The following is an 18252-nucleotide window of genomic DNA, read 5'->3' as shown; positions in this document are numbered from 1 at the left end:
TTGACGTCAGTGAATGCCATAAGCATAGTTTTCCATGCCACTTTACATAGGTAAAATAGATTTCTAGTTGATTAAATCCCAGAATGAAAAGACTGTTATAAATATTCAAGGTCTTTAAACCTTTTTTAAAAAATTTTTAATGAAAAAAAGGAACTACAGTGCATGCAAAAATGTTAATATAAGATTCAGAAAAAAACCCACCTAAATCATACTGTTTCCCATTCTACTACACACAGGTAAGAATAAACTTTTAGTTGATCAAGTCCAGAAATTGGATAAATTATCCGTAAAAAGTCTCTAAAACATGTTAGTGCCACTTATTTTAAAACCAAAAACTGAACTGTATTGCATGTGAAAATGTTGACATAACAAGGTATATGAAACACTGCTCCTAAAAGTATAGTGTTTTCCATGCTTCTACTCACAGGCAGCAATAGACTTTTTGTTGAACGAGTCCCAGTCTGCCAAAAGAATGTCCCAGACTGCAAAAAAATTCTCCATGCAGCTTATGGTATTACAGACAGAATTTGCAGATTTTCTGTTTGATTGAACCAAGACCTTCCTTATCATCTAGGCTTGTGAAGAATGTCCGATCCTGTAGTAGTTGCTATTGTAGCAATCCCACATACACTGTATGCCATGAACTACAGCATTAGATTCACAGCCATGCTTGATTTCCCCTGAGCGACAGGCTTTAATCATTAAATCACTCGTCCATATCAAACATGTCACACAAAGTTGAAACAGACTATAAAAAGCGAGAAATAGACAAGGTTTCTTTATTTACTTACTTAATGGCTGAGGGGGACTCGGATTTTGAGGGGTAGTGTTTGGATATATACACAGGTAGGGCTATCTTAGCTTATCAGGTTAATGAGGTACGAAGGTGCAGGTTAGAAATCTAGAGATATTTATATGGTCAGGTGTTATCTCCGTGTCAGTCATACGACAGGAAGAGATCTAACTCGCAGGTACACTAATGAGTTTACCTGTGATACTGAGATTATTCTGTTTAATAAGATACATTTTTGGGGATTTGGAGGTTTTATAGGATTGTGGTAATTCTGTAATACTGAGTGTGTTTAGTAAGTGTGAGTCATTGTTTCAGATGAAATGTGCCAGTGGAATAGATGAGTGAAATTGATTAATTGTTGTGGGTGTCTTGTGTACCGGATCAGGCAGTTTTTCAAGGTTTAGGTTAAATTTACAAAGTACAGGTATTTCTTCTCCTGGGATGTTTAAAAGCAGGTCATTGCTTCAAAGGTATGGACAGATTTCAGGGCAAATTCTAACGATTTGCTCAATATGTAGTGTTTTGTTGTAAGAAGAAATTGATCATTATTAATATGTAGACAGTGTTTATCAGTGTGTGTGTGGACTTGCTGCGCTGTCATGTGTTGACACATGATGAGTGTTAGTCACCTGTGATATTCACCTATACAGGTGAAGGCAAATCTGACGTATACCCCCAAAACACACAGGTGATAGTCTACCTGTATTGAACAAACAGGTGAGAAAGTGCATTTGATTATTGAACAAGGTGAGCCAACAAAGACTCATGGTGTACACCTGATCAGGACGCACCCACGAGACATTCCTCAACAGGTACCTTAACGAGGTTTAGAGTTACCTGTAATTACATGAGTGATACAACAATGCATGGTCCATTTGTGACCGTGCTTGCATGAAGAGGCTGAAGAAAAATGCATGAGGTTGACAAACAACCTGTCCATACCTGTCAGATTAGTTTTATGGACAGGGTCTGTGCCTCAGGGTCAGAGATGGCCTGTGAGGGTCGGAGGTAAACCAGTTGAGTTAAATCCAGAGCAGGTCACCGCGTGACATTGTCCCTCAGCGAGACACACACATGGATGTGTGGATGTGTGGATACCGTACTCAAACAGAAAGAGCGTGAGTTGAACAGGGTGAAGTTAATAGCCTCACAATTCAGCTAGTCGGTGTTTCATGTTTGTGGATTTACCTACCATGGAGTTAACACACAGCTGTATTCTTTGAGGTGCAGTATTGAGGATACTGGGAGATTCATACTTCAATGCTTGTTGTCAATTTCTTGTACATATCTGGATACATTCTTAACGGCCAGCATACTTGTGAAGCTTGTGTTTAATTCAATGGATCTTATCAACTGAAGAAGTTTCAAAGGCCCTGCTCTAAGGAATGTCAAGGAATTAGAGATCAGGTGCATATTGTTGAAGTTGACACAAGACATTAAGTCAAGTCAGGTTGGTAAAGCCTATGGTGTAATCTTTCCTGTTACTGTTTCAATATGGGTCAAATGAAATTGATTAGTGGCTCTGTGCATAACAATTCTGTATTTGTCAATCAATTTCCATATCATTTAGTGGAAAGGTTTAGATCAGTTGTAGGATTATCTTGGTGGTAAATTTGTGGGTATTGATTGTTAATGATGATAATCCATGGTCATATTCAGTTTGTGCTGTAAGACAATATTGATTTGGGACATTGCTATCTCTCAGTTATTGAAAATATATTGACAGTTTATGTATGGTTTTTTTTTTATTTACCTGTGATGTTTAAAATCAGGACATATGAGTTACAGTAGTAGATTATCATTTCAGAACTATAAAATCCTAAAATACTTTATTTTGAATGAGTGAATTTGTTAAACTGTGTTAGTGTTAACTGATGCATTGAATAATTGAAATACTTAGAACAAAGAATAGATATATAAGAAGAATAGAAAAGAATATATATAGATATATAGATATATATATTTAATGAACAGTCACATAATTCTGTTTCTTTTTAAAAAATTATATAATAATTTTTTAAGTTTTGGAAAATTATTTGCTGACTTTGGGGAAAGTATCTCAGATATATGTTAAGATGGACTGATGAATTTCATCTTAAACTTCTTAATTGTTTAATTAATTGTGGATGCTGACCTGCCAATTGCTCCTGTCTACATCTTCAACCAGTGCAATCTGTGCAATCAAATACGTTCCTGTTAAACAGGTTGTTGACAGTGTAACGCTTGAGGGATGTACATTGCCACATGGAAACACACACGTGATAATTTCCCAATTTGGAAATGAAATTAGTGTTAACATTACAAAATCAGTCCAGGATGGTTTAAAGAAAACTTTGGTCGCGGAGCCAGGAGGGTGTTGACAAGGTGTGACAGGTCATACGTTACGATATTGACGATATGGAGTTACTTCTTGAGCGAAACCATCCCCCAGCAGTGGTTCAGGAAGAGAGAAGGCCTCATCAAGTTTCTGTCAGGGTAAGGAATCACTCAGTGATGTTTGTAAATAAATTTAATTTTTGATTATTATTTGTTTAATTTGATTTTTAAAATTTTGATCTAGTTAAATATATTCCTATGACATCTCATTAGCTGTTCAACAAGTCTGTGATTGTCACCCCCTGGTGGGTGTTTGTTTTGGGGTATGTAAAATGGAAATGAATGAGGGAACACCTGAAAGTACAAGTCTTGCAGAATTTCACCCACAGCTTGAGAAGAAAACTATGTGCTTTCAGGTATTCAATTGTTCGTTTTCATTAGTGTATATTTTGTGCAGAAAAAAACCATCTACATAGAGAATGCTTCACCATTCTCATTACGTAAGACTCTAGACATACCCAATGTGAATGTTATATTTTGATGGATGAAACCTTTTTCCAATAGCCAAACATCATCACATGTGGTTTTCACAAACAGTTGAAGCGTGGTGTTATAGCTTAGTGGTGTTATAGCTTAGTGGTTGTGTTTGCTTGTCAAGCAAAATGTCTGAGTTTGTTTCTGAAAGAAGAATTTGATAACCCTCTCAGAGGCATGGATTCTGCAGATATAACAGTGACATTAAACCCACATGACCCTGACTGATGTTTAGTCTCTGAATATATAGCATTTAGCATGAAGCCGGGTATAGAGTATTAGTCTCTGTCCGTATGTATGGTTTGGAATATCTTAAGAACCGTTGACTAGATTCTTTTTATATTTGGTATCTAGGTTTCTGACAGTAAAAGAAAGGTCTCAGTCAGGTTTGGTGACCTTGACCTTTAACTCAAGGTCACAAGGGGACTTATGCATTTTACCTGGTCAGCAAGATATCTCAAGAACTGTTCACTGGATTTTCATCATATTGTACACCAAGCTTTATCTAGGGAAGATGCAGGGCCCAGTTGATTTTGATGACATTCAGTTAATTTTCAAGGTCACTGTGACTGTTTTTTTAGGAGTTTCATACACTGGCCAAGGTCTAGGTGACTCTTCAAAATAGTTTTGTTTGAACAACTACAGTGCAAGATATCAAGAAAGTTTGAGAGTAATGTTTTTGTTGACATTTTACTTCATCTTAAACTATCACCTTCACTTTAATTTCTTTTCAAGTTTGATGTGATAATGTGCGACGGGGGAGTATGTCACCTTAGTGACAATGCTTTTTCTGATTAAATTAATAATTCCTCTTAAATTCAAATGGACCCCAGTGAGGAAATCTACAGTTGCAATGCAGAAAGTGCTGGGTGGAAGGAAAATAAACTCCAGGGACTGTGCAATTTATTTTCACATGACAATATAAGTCACAACAATTTTTCCAATGCTTGTAGGCCAAAGGTCTGCACAAATCAATATACAGTGCAGGTGCACTCAGAATATAATATGTTATATGTTTTCACCATGACATTTTGAACATGTTCAACATAATGATATGTTGTTAAAATTGGTGTATTTGTGTTTTAACAGCATTATTTGAAAATAAGGATTTGTGATTTGAGTCTTGTATTTAATTTCAAAATATTAAGGTTTAATGTTACTTCTCCCATGTTCAATTTGGGTATGGCTTAAGGTGTACAAGTTTTCATAAAATCATGTGGAAAAGTATAGTGTCAGGTACAGTAAAGTCCACTTATAACGTACACACTTACAACGAATTGCCGATTACAACAAACAAATTCAGAAGTCCCGACTGCTTTCCTAAAATATTGTTATGAATTAACTACCGTATACACCGAACACTGATGGTACGAATTATCTGTTACAACAAACAAATTGTATATAGAGGATACAAACCACGTTCCATGTAATCTCATTTGTATAAAACCAGTTAATGATTTGATATCAAATGAGGGATAGCTGTTGCTAAATCTTTGACAAGTTTAATAAAAATGGTGTTTCAAGTTTAGTATTCTGTTAATTACTCTCCAGTATAAATTGATAGAAACTGGCTGCAGTGTGATGCCTCTCAGCTTTCCCCCCAAGTCAAGCAAGGTCTAATACCATTGTGACAGAGGTGTTAGCATTATGACATCATAACTGTAAACATTATCAGACATACTAGTTTAATATTGCTGTGAAAATATTACACAGCAGTATCTTTTTACCGGTGAATAATAATTTATGTTTACAGTTCTGTGGTTGAAGCAGAAAGCAAGTCATTGTGGACAGTGATATATGTACAGTGTGTTATGCTTGAAAGTCTTTCCTGCCATTATCAGTCTTTAAAATAATCACAGACTCATAAGTTCATCATTTCAATTATATGATGTTTATATCACAAATGAATAATTATGATGACAGCCATTATTCACTGATGACAGAATTATTGCATACAAAATGATATAGTGTTCTTTAAGACCTTAGAACATGTCTTCCCGTTCTATGGCAGAACATCAAAACATTCTGTGAAATGATTTGCCTCAAGGAGATGGTTTATGTAATATATCGACCAGACTGTTACTCAATGGTGTATAGTGAGTTACGTGTATGCGAGATATTGATTGATGGATGAGACACATTTCACATGATTTCCTGGAGTTATAACCAGGAAATGTAGGAGAGTTATTGTGTTAGTTGTTTATGGTCTCAATCAGATGTATCAGCTATATGACAGCTGCCTGTATAAAATGTTGACATACCACTGACCATGCTACAAAGGCAGGCCACCCAGTCTGATAGGTCACCTTACAACAGTTGGACTCAGAATCTTTACAGTTTGAGTCTTATAACGTGCAATATTCGACCTGCTGTTATAATAATCATGTCAGATGGAACAATCCAGTTAGTGATATTATGAGATACTACCTTGGCCACTTTGGTGACCAGTCCATTAAGTCTTGCCTCCAAACACATTAAATTTTATCTTACAACCGGGCTAGGTCTTATAGGACCTATATTGACCTAGCTTATCTTTAGGTTCCCAGCTTAGTTCCTGTATATCCTGATGAGGTTTGATGATGATGATGATGATGATGATGATGATGATGATGATGATGATGAAAGAAAGGATGATGATGATGATGAGAGAAAGGATGGTTAGGTTGATAATGAAAACGATGATGAAGGAAGCATTTTTTAAGATGAAGGAAGCAGTATGATTTTTAAAGTGGTGATGATGATGGCAAATATGATGAAATCGATGATGATGATGTTGAAAGAAAGGATGGTGATGGGAGCATTATGAAGATCATCACCATCATGACAACTATGATGATGATGAATGCTGCTGCTGCTGCTGCTGCTGATGATGATGATGATGCTGATGAAGAAGGAAACAATAACTATACAAAAGGTGATGATGACCCACCCAGCTACCAGCTCATTCACCTTATTCATCATTATGGGTGTATTAAATATTCTGCAATCAAACAGTATTAAATAAAAACACTTCATACAGGAAAAGCGATGCTCAGTAATATGTCAGCACGAGTAATTGACACTATCTGCTGCACATGCTCATTCAGAAATAGACATCTTCATCACGTTGCATTGTACATGCCATCGGTACTTAGGTACTCATATATAGGTCAATGCTGGAGTGCATTTTACTGAATTATAGTCGTGATAGATTGATTTGTTCAGCCTTTGTGTGGTGCTTGCTTTGTGTGATGCTCACAGCGTTCACCTTGGGAGTATACAGAGAGCCACTGCAGAAAGGTTGTCGTAATTGTATGTAATAACAACAGGAAATTGAAATGTGGCATGGTAAATGTCAAAGAATTAATTACGAGATGTACATTTCCCTGAAGGTGAAATTGATTCAGTTTCTGTTCCATGTGATTTGTGACGTAAAGCTCAGTCTTTTAGTAATAATCAGGTGGTTAAGGTGTTTGCCTTCTCCAGGTTAAGATACAGGTTTGAATCAACTGTGTAGCTCAGTTATCAAAATGTTCACCTTCCCAAGGTTGAGATGCAGGTTTGAATCAGCTGTTTAGTTCAGTGATCAAATTGTTCGCCTTCTCTAGGTTGAGGTACAAATTTGACTCTACTGCATAAGTCAGTGGATAAAGTGTTTACCTTTCTGGGCTGAGATACATGTTTGAATCCCCTATGTATCTATGTGGTTTAAGTGTTCTCTTTCCTAGCTTCAGGGTTGATTAGAGGAGGTATCCCAGACTTTAAAATACGTTTTGGTCAGCTATTTTTCTCTGCAGCTGACATAAATTAGGTTGGAAATGGTTAAAAGGTGTGGTCAAGAACTGTGATTATTGCTGAAAGCTGATATAGAATGGAACTGAGTGATAGTAATGTGTAAACATGGCTGATTGTGGTGTCACTAGCATGGTGCTGATGGTCACTTACTATATCCAGCCTGGTCTTTGTTGACTATATTCTGCCAATGTCCATTTGCTGTCTTATTCGGAAACCTGTGAAATAATGCCAGATAGAGGAGTGAAGTTAGTTTAGTGTTGTTTAATGATGGCAGTATTCAAGCATTATCACAATAGGGGACACCAGAAATAGGCATCACAGACTGTAACCATATTGGCATAATGGTAGTGTTGGCAAGGATGGTGAAGGAAGCATGTTGAAGAAGAAAGCATTATGATGAAGGAAATTTGATGATGAAGGCATGTTGAAGAAGTAAGTATGATGAATGAATTATTGTGCAGATGATGAAGAAACCATGATGATGAAGGAAGTTTGATGATGAAGGCATGTTGAAGAAGTAAGTATGATGAATGAATTATTGTGCAGATGATGAAGGAAGCATGATGATGAAGGAAGTTTGATGATGAAGGCATGTTGAAGAAGTAAGTATGATGAATGAATTATTGTGCTGATGATGAAGGAAGCATGATGATGAAGGAAGTTTGATGATGAAGGCATGTTGAAGAAGTAAGCATGATGAATGAATTATTGTGCAGATGATGAAGGAAGCATGATGATGATTATGACTCCTTTTGCTGTTGCTGTTAAAAAGTTGTATGCTTTAAAAACAAGGAACAAAAATGGTGTTTCCATAGTTCATGTAAAAAAGCATGAAAAAATATAATCGTAAGCATTAGGTGAATGTAATTTAGAGGCCTGTATGATTCATACACAATGGAACTGACTCTGAAAGAAAAAAACAAACTTGCACGATCTGTCAAAATCACAGTATAATTAACTCCATGTCATAATAATCATAATAAAGCTCTGTTCATCATCCATCTTGTTTCTTCAATGTCAGTCAGTTGTGACCTACTTGTTCATTCTCCTTATCAATACAGTCCAAGGATAAGAACGGTTCATTTGTCTGTCTGCAACATTTTGTGAAGTTGCCAGCAAAACTGAAGGGATCTCTTCTTAGCATGAGAATCATGAATCAGCTATGTTTTGTTGATACAAGCTTAAGACCTCTGAATGTACGTACATAATGTACATAGGTATCGTATTGGGTCATTCATTGGATAGACATGTTACTGTTGTACGCTTGAGTAGATGGGCAGGCTATCAATCTTTCATGGAACTCAGTTCAATGATCGACACTGTAATGATTGATTTTTCATAATCAGGAGTCTTGTGAATATCCTGTTCTTGTTGATGTACTCATTTGAGAATGTTTGTCATTTTTGTGAACATTGGTTATGCTATGGTATATTTTCGTGAGTGGTGTTGTTTGTCATTGTTGATGGTGAAGTAATATTTTATGATCATATTCATAATGTTCAAACTGCAACAACAACCATGTTCATATTCTCAATGCTACAAAGAATACCAATGGTCATATTTCAATGTTACAACAATAATGTTCATATTCTCAGACATTACAACAATGTTCTCAATGTAACAACACTAATTTGTGTATTATCAGTCTTACAACCACCACAACAAATGTTCATATTCCCAATGTGACAACAATAATGTTCATATTCTCAGTGTTACAACAATAATGTTGCTCTTCTGTGTCATGGCTTATAAGAACAACAATGTGCATATTCATAATGCTCCAACAACAAGTTACAGTAATAATGTTATTATTCACAATGCTATAACAACAATGTTCATAGTGTTCCAACAACATATTTATGTGTTCATATGTACAATGTCTTAAGTCTGCATTCTGTTACCTTAGTCATAGGATCAGAGTACCCTCCAAATTTCATTCTAATCATTAGTGTGTCAGCATTAGAGCCTGTAAGCAAAAGTTTTACATTAAGATGAATGAATGGATCAACTGCCAAATTATACATCAGTTACCCATTGGAAAAGGTACAAGTTTTTATTTTAAACAGACATGAGGTCACTCAGGTTTCTGTTGTCAGGTTATGATGAAAGGAAATTCCTTAACGCTGGTATCAATGGGGGTGAGATTTTCTGTTCCACTTCTTGAAATGAACATTACAGGAGTGTTGTACACTTCAGTTATGTCAAAACATCCTTTGTTTGATTTGTGATGTTAAAATGAATGGCATCTTGGCCTGGGTGTCCAAAATAGCACATTACTGTTCGTTACCGTCACACTTTGCTGCCCTGTGGCCGTGTCCATTGAAAAGAAAGGACCTATTCGTCATGCCTTTTGATCTTTGCCTTTTACTTGTCAGGTTATAGCCTGTTGAAGACTTGCTGTTCTGGTAATTTGACAGCTAAAATATTCTGTGCATTAGATATATTATTTTCCCAAATTTTTGTTTGAAATTTGTGTTGCAGGTGATAAAATAATCATATTTGTAAAATCTTTTTGGAGTATCTATCACAGCAGGATTGAAGTTTCAGTTGACTGAAATTTAACCTGTGAAAGTACATTCACCTATGATTATAATGAACAGTAACTGAAAACTAATTTTAGTTCATTGTTAATGGAGTTCATGGTATCAATATTGACTAAGACACACAACCAGTGTTCAGGAAAAAGAATCAATATTTTGATGTATCCATCAACTTGTTATAAGTGTGTCCATTTGTAAAGTAACATGCATACTTGAAGACCTCTTTCTGAAGAGTGAGTCAGTTGGGTTTTACACCGTGTTTGTCGTGCAATATCATTTTGAGCAATATCATTTTGCAAACTCCTTAAACATTGTGCAGGTATAAAACCTGGTTCTTCAGCACGACAAGCAATTGCTCTAACCACTGGGTTATAACACCCCTCTTTCTGAAGAACTTTAGGAGAGACGCAATTTGGTGACGTTATACAACTCAATTTTTTTCATGCCATGGAATTGAATTATTTAGATATCTGTGGATTACTGGAAATATATTCTTCAACATATGCATTTTGAGGCTATCATAATTTTTATTTTTAAGAACATGTAATGGGATAGTGTCTTTAACACAAGCTCTCATTGAAAACGGGTCTATGAGGGAAAATCATGCTTAAAGCAAACGCTTTAGACAGTGAAGACCTGGGTCCGATTCCCCACATGGGTACAACATGTGATGCCCATTTCTGGTGTCTCCCAATGTGATATTGCTGGAATGTTGGTTGAAGTGGCGTAAAAGTTAAGTCACCCACTCTTCACTGACCAGGTTGCCAAAGTTTGGTGTGTCACTGTCAGAATATGGGTTTTAGTCTCTGAGAATGTTTCTTTGTTTGGAAGCACAAGTATTTAATGTTAATGTCTGAGAATGTATGATATGGGTAGGAATTAATGTTTAGTAACTTTTGTTTGTTGTAAGAGGTGACTAATGGGATCGGTTGGTCAGGAACCCTGAATAGGTTGACACATATCATCATATTCCAATTGAGTAGATCAATGTTCATGCTGTTGATCACTGGATTATCTAGTCCAGACTTGACTATTTACAGACAGCCACCACAGAGATTGAATATTTCTGGGTGTGTCATTAAACAACAGACAAACAAATAAAACTCAGCCAGTGATCTGCATCATTTGAGGTTTTCCATAAACATCAACTGATATGCTGTGATATATTAAATATACTGTTCACTGAGAAACGAAACTCCTCTGTTTTTGCATCTTGGATGAAATTATATAGGATATCTGACTTTACACAATACACCATGTTTCATGGTTTAGAGCAGGTTGACATTTTAAAGAGCAATTGTATCATTAAATGCACAAAGGCTCCTGTTGTCATTGTTTGGTGTTTTTTCACATGAATGGAAGTGAGCAAAAAATACAATTTAAATTACAGTTACAGTATCCTTTAGATGAGGTCTTGTTATTGTTGTTGAGCCAGCTGAAATACATACTTCAGCAGACACGTTCATTGCACAGCTATTGCAAGTATTTACACAAGAGATAAGATACTGGCAGACGTCATGTACAAATGAATCGACCTATAGTCTGTTTCAGATAAGTCACACAGCATTTGATATATATGATTATGGTAGGGTCACATAGGCATCAAAAGATGAAACATCACAATTTTTATTTGAATGCAGTTCATTTGCAGAGCAATTAACAATTATTGTGTGTAAACTCCTGAATTGATATAGTGGATTAACCCAGAAATCTATGATTCAGTGTGATACCAGCAAACAACAAAGTATTATAGAATTCACAGAGTTTGTAGGTCAATGCAAAAGATTCTATTTTCAATACACCCTAAAGTAGCAGTACAAAATATACTCACAGAAACAAAGAAGGGAACACATGAAAGCACAGGTATTACTTTACTCGCTTCCAGAACTTCACTCACATTGCAATACGAAGAAACCTGGAAAACAATAAAAGGACACTCAGACTTTCTCGTGTTCCCTTACTCATTTAGTTGAGTATATTTTCCAGCTTAAAATACACAGGCAGCATTTACAACTGTAATGTCATCGACGATGTTATTCTCCTTGCAAAGGGACCCAAGAAGATCTCAGTTAGATTCAGTCTTCACTCACGTACTGTCTTGTTTGACGCTCATGCTGTTGATTACTGGAGTTTCTGGTCCAGACTCAGTTATTTACAAACAGCTGCCATATAACTGTGTAGTGTTCGAACAACAAATAAACAAAACAAGACATAGCGAAGGGAGAGGTCAAGCATCTTAGTAACGGCAAGGGCGTGATATCCATCATGAAAACATTATCATTTATCTGCTGGTTTTGATTCAGTGTAAGATGATAGAAATGCGTGCTTGTCCACTTACATAGTTTAAATACCTTCTAGAAAGTTAGGCCATATTATGCTTGCCTATGGCTGCTCCAGAAGATTTCAAAGTGCACTTGACTTCAAATGAATCAAAATATACTAACTTCCAAACCATCACTTACATTAAGATGATGAATTCCTGACAACTAATTATTGTTAAAACCTGGTCGTTAACATGTATTGAATCTTAACACAAACATGATATGGACTGTTTTTGTCACGTGTTGCATGTACATGGCTATGGCCAGGTGATGGCCAGGTGTTTTTGTTCGTTGGCTTCCTCATTGATATTGCAGTTTTCATTGTTAATGGTCAGTTGTTTACCTAGTTTCATAAAAGCAATTGATCAGTGTGACAGGTATTATGGAACTGGGGAGTGGGATATGGTCAAATGTGAAACGACTTCAAAAGTGAATGTAGAGCCCCATTTCACAAACCTATCGTATATGACTGTTGTAAGTCTGCATTACGGTGTAGGAGGAGGTATAACAGTATAGGAGGTATAACAGCCGTAGCGTTATGAAAGCTTTAGAAAACATGACCCTGGTTGTTGAGGAATATGTTCGGCAAAGAGTCACTGGATGCCAAATGCAATTCCATGTACAGGAGCAGATTAACAATTTCTTACATATACTCATGGAAACAAATAAGGGAACACATGAAAGTACAAGTGTTCCTTTATGTTGTTCCAGGTTTTCATCCATAATTCAATACAAGGCTTGGGAAACCTGGGAAAGAATATGTGAACCCTTGTAATTTCACATGTTCCCTTATTTGTTTCCATGAGTATGTAACTGGGGTAGTCTGGACAGAGAGTCAGCAAAGACCCTGAGGTCTAGGGCAATCCTGTCTTGCATCTTTAATTACAATCTGTTTAACTGAAATGTTAAGCAGTAACAAGAATGTTATTTGCTGTGGCTTTATGATAAGCTTACAATAAATGAAACAGAGGTGAGTCCTTAATACTTCTAAGTGAACTGACAGAAATGTAGCTGAGAAGTTTACTGAATGCTTGGAAGGAGATTATGGTATAACATTACACATACTTACGCTAAATCTTAAGGAGCGTAATTGAAGTATTAACTGAATTACTTTCTAGCACAGGTGAAAACAGGCTTACTTTTAAAACAGATTAAGTAAATTTCTTAAACTGTAACTTAAGCTATGTAAACATAGCCCTTTCTTTTTTAACAATGTGTCTAAGAATATGGATGACAATTCAATAACCCCTTCTAAATGCCTCTCAAGAATCTTGGAGTGTCCAAGAGATGTTGTTACCTTAAGCTAGTAATTGTCTACTATCACCTTTTAACTATGTAGGGTTCTTTAATGGTGTTCCTAGGGGACAGTTTGTATAACCTTAGGCTGGCTATACAAGCTATTACTTTAACATGCTGAAACAAATATTTTATATTTGTATTTTCCTAATATCTGTGTGTTATGGAACTTACTATGAATTCATGCTTGACATATAACTGACGTCAGTAGACATGAGGGGGAAAGTCTGTATATCATCAAAAATCATTGTCATTAGTTTTCAAGGAATAATGTACATCTCTCAACCTGATTAAGATTTTTTTATCTAATTATCTTTGAGAATGTTAAGAATGCACATATGAGAACACCAGACATATTTATATACACCTTACCTTCCAGCTCACTAAGGTCCCAAAAAGTCCATGTCTAAATTCTCTGCTCATGTTGTTACCAACCATTACATACATCATTTTGTCTTTTCTTGCTTGGTGTCAGTCTCAAGTATTCACTGAAGCAGTTTTGTCATCCAAAGGACATCTTTACAGACTGAACTGTTGTCAAATCCTTTGCCGTAGTCATTTAGCAATCTTTTGAAACCTTATTGTTTCAATTCTTCAAGACATTTTTCTCTTTGAATTTTGTCAGTGCATAACCTTCAATGTATACAATTTTTTCATTTGTTCTGTAAACTATAATCCTGAAACATGACACTCGACTAATTATTGATCTGATGGTGGTGACAGGTTGTTGGTCATAGTGGTTTAACTGACACAGCTGTAAACAAATTACAGATATTTTTGTTTTTATCAGTTGGTTATACTGAGTCATGACTTGAAAACAAACACTTTTGAGTTTGGGCTACAGGTAATTTTTTGACATCATGAGTAGGTAATTCTTGTTCTTTCAATATAGGATTACTGGGAAAATGTAAGAGTACTTTTTGAGTACTCAATGGAATTTAATGGTGTATCAGTAATCTTGTGTTTTGTTTCGTATATGAACCACAACATTGCTACTCCTGTGTGAACAGGTCAGTAAACAATAACGCAGTCCTTTTCTAGATAAATATGTCTGTAACTGATTCTAAAAACCGTATCTGCTACGTTTTCTAAGTTATTCCTACGGTATCATGCATGTTTTTATCCATACATACACCGATACAGTGCTTGTCTGGAGCTCTGTTGATTTAATACTGATTTTAGCATGTACACTTCTCACAGGGGAGGTGTGGTAGCCAAGTGGTTAAGGTGTTTGCTCATCATGTCAAAGACCTGGGTTTGATTCCAGTCATATAGGTAGAGTGCTTGAAGCCCACTTCTGGTGTCCCAGACATCATCAAGCATGAACTGTTGCTCATGATATCACTGGTTTGCTTTTGTCAAGACTTGACACATGAAATTTTGACTTGAGTGAAATTTAAACAACCAACAAAACCAATATTCTTTTCTTGATAACATAAAAATGTAGATGGAGTACTGTTGTTTATTTTATAGATACCTGAACACAGTTATGCTAAAGAACCGAAAACATTTTGATTCCTTTCTTACCATTTCAAGTACATTGATTTGCTCATTTGGAGAGATAATGTAAGGTATAACTATGAATTTAAGGCTGATGATGTTAAAATTCCCCCAAACGTTAGGTCTAAGCAAGCTCACCATAATTTTTGCTGCGTTAAAAAATATGGAAAGCCATTGTGTATTTACCTCCCGTGTTAGCAGAGTTTTTTCTCGTTTGGTCAACAGCGGTGTCTTTGCTGTTTGTTCACAGAAAGATGTGGAGGAATGCAGAGTCGTAAATAGCACCTCGACCTGGTTCTGTTGATGACAGTTGGATAAGGATATGCACTGGGCTGTCGTAATCAAGCTGAACCGAACTGATCTAAGAAGTTTTGTTTTGTATTTAATGAAGACAAACATTATGCTGTGTATTTGTTTGCTGTTGTTGGCCGTATTGTTTTCTTTGTGAAAAGGTAATTGACAGCATGTTCATGTCAGATCGACGTCAGTTTCACAAATCAAATCATTTAGTCAAGTTCCGATAAGGTGTGAACAATTATTATGGCTTAATTTGTGTGTATGTTTTGCTTTATTGTCAGCAAAAGACCTTCAAAGGTACATTTCTATTTTGTGAGTGACTGAGGTTAGTTTTATGCTGCTATTAGCAATATTCCATCAAAATTACGGTGGGGGATACCAGAAATGATTTACACGTTGTATTCATTGGGGGAATCAAACCAGGGTCTTCAGCTTGATGGGTGGATACTTAACCACTTGGCTACCCTACCTGCCAGAGGAACATAAATAAAATGTAAATGAAACCCAGGCTCCTTTGGCTGTTAAAAAGGTGATTTAAAATGATGGAACAAAAACTAGGCTACTCAGATCCCACTCCACCACACCCCAAAAGTACATATCCAAACATGGTACTGCCATTAGACTTGGACTGCAGTGATGTCATAGTATTGTGATGTCATCAAGTCCATGATATCATAGCATTGTCAGGGCATTGTGCAAAATCTACTGTCAAAACAGTATGTCCTTGGAGGATATTCTGTCAAAACAATACCACCTAGACCATAACGTCTGATGTTACACAAGTGATGTCTCATGTTAAACACAGTTTTGGGTGATAAATTTAATTTTTGTACTAACTGTTGTCATACTGAGTCAATATTACTGTATTTAACAATTCATTCATTCATTCACTCACCAATACTTACTCTCACTCACTCATTCACACACACAAAAGTACAGAGGTCTTGTGGACTAGATTTAGGCACAAATTAATATCATGAACAATAATTCATGTTATACGGTCCCCCATGAGGAACCAGGTGTTATTAGGTATAATTAAATATTTCATCTGCTGTCGTATATTTCATATCGCCATGTTGAAATTGACAGTGATGTTTGTGATATTCAGACAGGCCTAAACATATGTCAACCTTCCCTGAATAGACCATAAATTGTTAAAATGTGTCTGTATGTTCACTTCAATGGCTTATCCTACAATGGTTTATCCTATTATCCAGAGCTCCTTTCAGGAAGCAACCTTTACTAAGGTTAACCTTAAGTCACATTCTTTAGCATTGTACTAAGGTTACCTTAGTGACTTACAGTTACCTTAGTGCTTCATGAAAGGAATACTTTCATTAGTATTGAAACTAATTAGTATGGAAACTAATTTCATTAGTATTGATACTAATGAAAATGAAAGGATTACTTTGATTACTTCAATTAGTTTCTTAAGTCTGTTACTATCTTTCTTGTTTGGTGTTACCAAATATAATTCTATGTTTCACTTGGTTGATTTCCAGTCTTTGATTTCCAAACATATGGATTTAGTCTGATGCCTTTCTATCTTTGATTTGGTCTATGAAGTTTCCTGTCTTAATTTATAATGTATCAATACTTTGTGTATTAATACTGTAAGAAACTGTGGGTTTGATTTCCTACATCTTATGCTAATTGTAAAAGGTGACTGTCAGGATTGGGTGGTCAGGCTTGCTTACTTGGTTGAAATATGACATCTTATCCCAATTACATAAATTGATGCTCATGCTGTTGATCACTTGATTGTCTGGTCCAGACTCAGTTATTTACAGACCACTGCCATTGGTGTTGAAGCTGGGTTAATAGAAACGGTGTCAGTATGTCGCTGTCATCCTTTCCCTTTTCAGTCCATTCAGCCTATTTTGTTTCCTTGCATACATCTGTCATCCATTTATGTGTCTCCCTTCCCCAAAAGGCATCCTTATTTCACAAAATTGATAAGTTTCTTCTGGTATTTTATATGTAGCAGGGCGTGGATTCATCCCACAGATGACATCCTGACCATGTCAGTTTGCTGACGGGTTAACCTCTTTGGTCATGTGGACAAGGCTTCCGAATTCGAATCAGGTCTGTCGTTCAAATCCCAGATTGGGAAATGTTTGGGCTGTTACATTCATCTGTTTTTGTTCCATCATCATCTTCTCTCTATCCATTGAATGGCTTTTGTTGACCAAGGTTTGACTCTGATTAACATTTACGGAGACAGCTACATACACATTCCAGTATGTGTATAATATTAGGCATAAGCACACAAATAGCTCCATGATACATTTTTAGAAAAGTCGCATGCTATATGTACCTGTTTAATAATGACATCTATATCCAGCGGTCTAATTGATATTCAGATTTAATAAAAATTCATTTGCATTTTGTAATTTCCCTCAGGATAGAAACTTGAGTCTGTGGGATTCTTGGTTAACCCCGGTTGCCAGCTACATCTGCTCATTGTAAGGATTACAGACCACATCATGTGGCCTGACGCTGAGATTGGGTAGAGTGATGTCATCATATCACAGTAGTGTTGATCATTCCTCATAGATGATTGATGCTCATGATGTTGACCACTGGATTTTCTAGTCCAGACACAGTTATTAAGAGACCATTGCCACATAACTGGAATATTGCTGAGAGCAGCCTTAAACAATGAACTGCTCATGTTGATCACCGGATTGTCTGGTCCAAACTTGAATTTAAAAGACAGCCATCACCAAACAGTATAAACATTCTTCATGATATCAATTTCTGTCCAGTCTTACCTGCCATCAGCAGGAATATTGCTGAGAGCACTAGTAAACAACAACAAACCGCTTCACCTCATTTCGTACGTACGTACGCCAGTATGAGTCATTCAGCTGATGATGTA

General features: G+C 36.2%; 1 protein-coding gene across 17 annotated transcripts in view; it reads left to right on the top strand.

The window, feature by feature from the left end:
* The window catches only part of LOC137295273 (RIMS-binding protein 2-like), a 257071-nt gene that overhangs the window by 22887 nt on the left and 215932 nt on the right, over positions 1-18252 (top strand). For 2 of the 17 annotated variants that reach the window (XM_067826708.1, XM_067826701.1), the window contains exons 1-2: positions 760-2243; positions 2998-3268. The exons of the other annotated variants lie outside the window; for them this stretch is intronic. In XM_067826708.1, the coding sequence (XP_067682809.1) occupies positions 3191-3268 (78 nt within the window). In that variant the 5' untranslated portion in view covers positions 760-2243; positions 2998-3190. Of the gene's footprint in view, positions 1-759; positions 2244-2997; positions 3269-18252 lie in introns of those variants that run through there. 17 annotated transcript variants of the gene reach the window in all.

The sequence above is a fragment of the Haliotis asinina genome, chromosome 1 (genome assembly GCF_037392515.1).
Source record: "Haliotis asinina isolate JCU_RB_2024 chromosome 1, JCU_Hal_asi_v2, whole genome shotgun sequence".
NCBI lineage: Eukaryota > Metazoa > Mollusca > Gastropoda > Lepetellida > Haliotidae > Haliotis > Haliotis asinina.
This window is presented reverse-complemented; position numbering and strand designations above follow the sequence as displayed.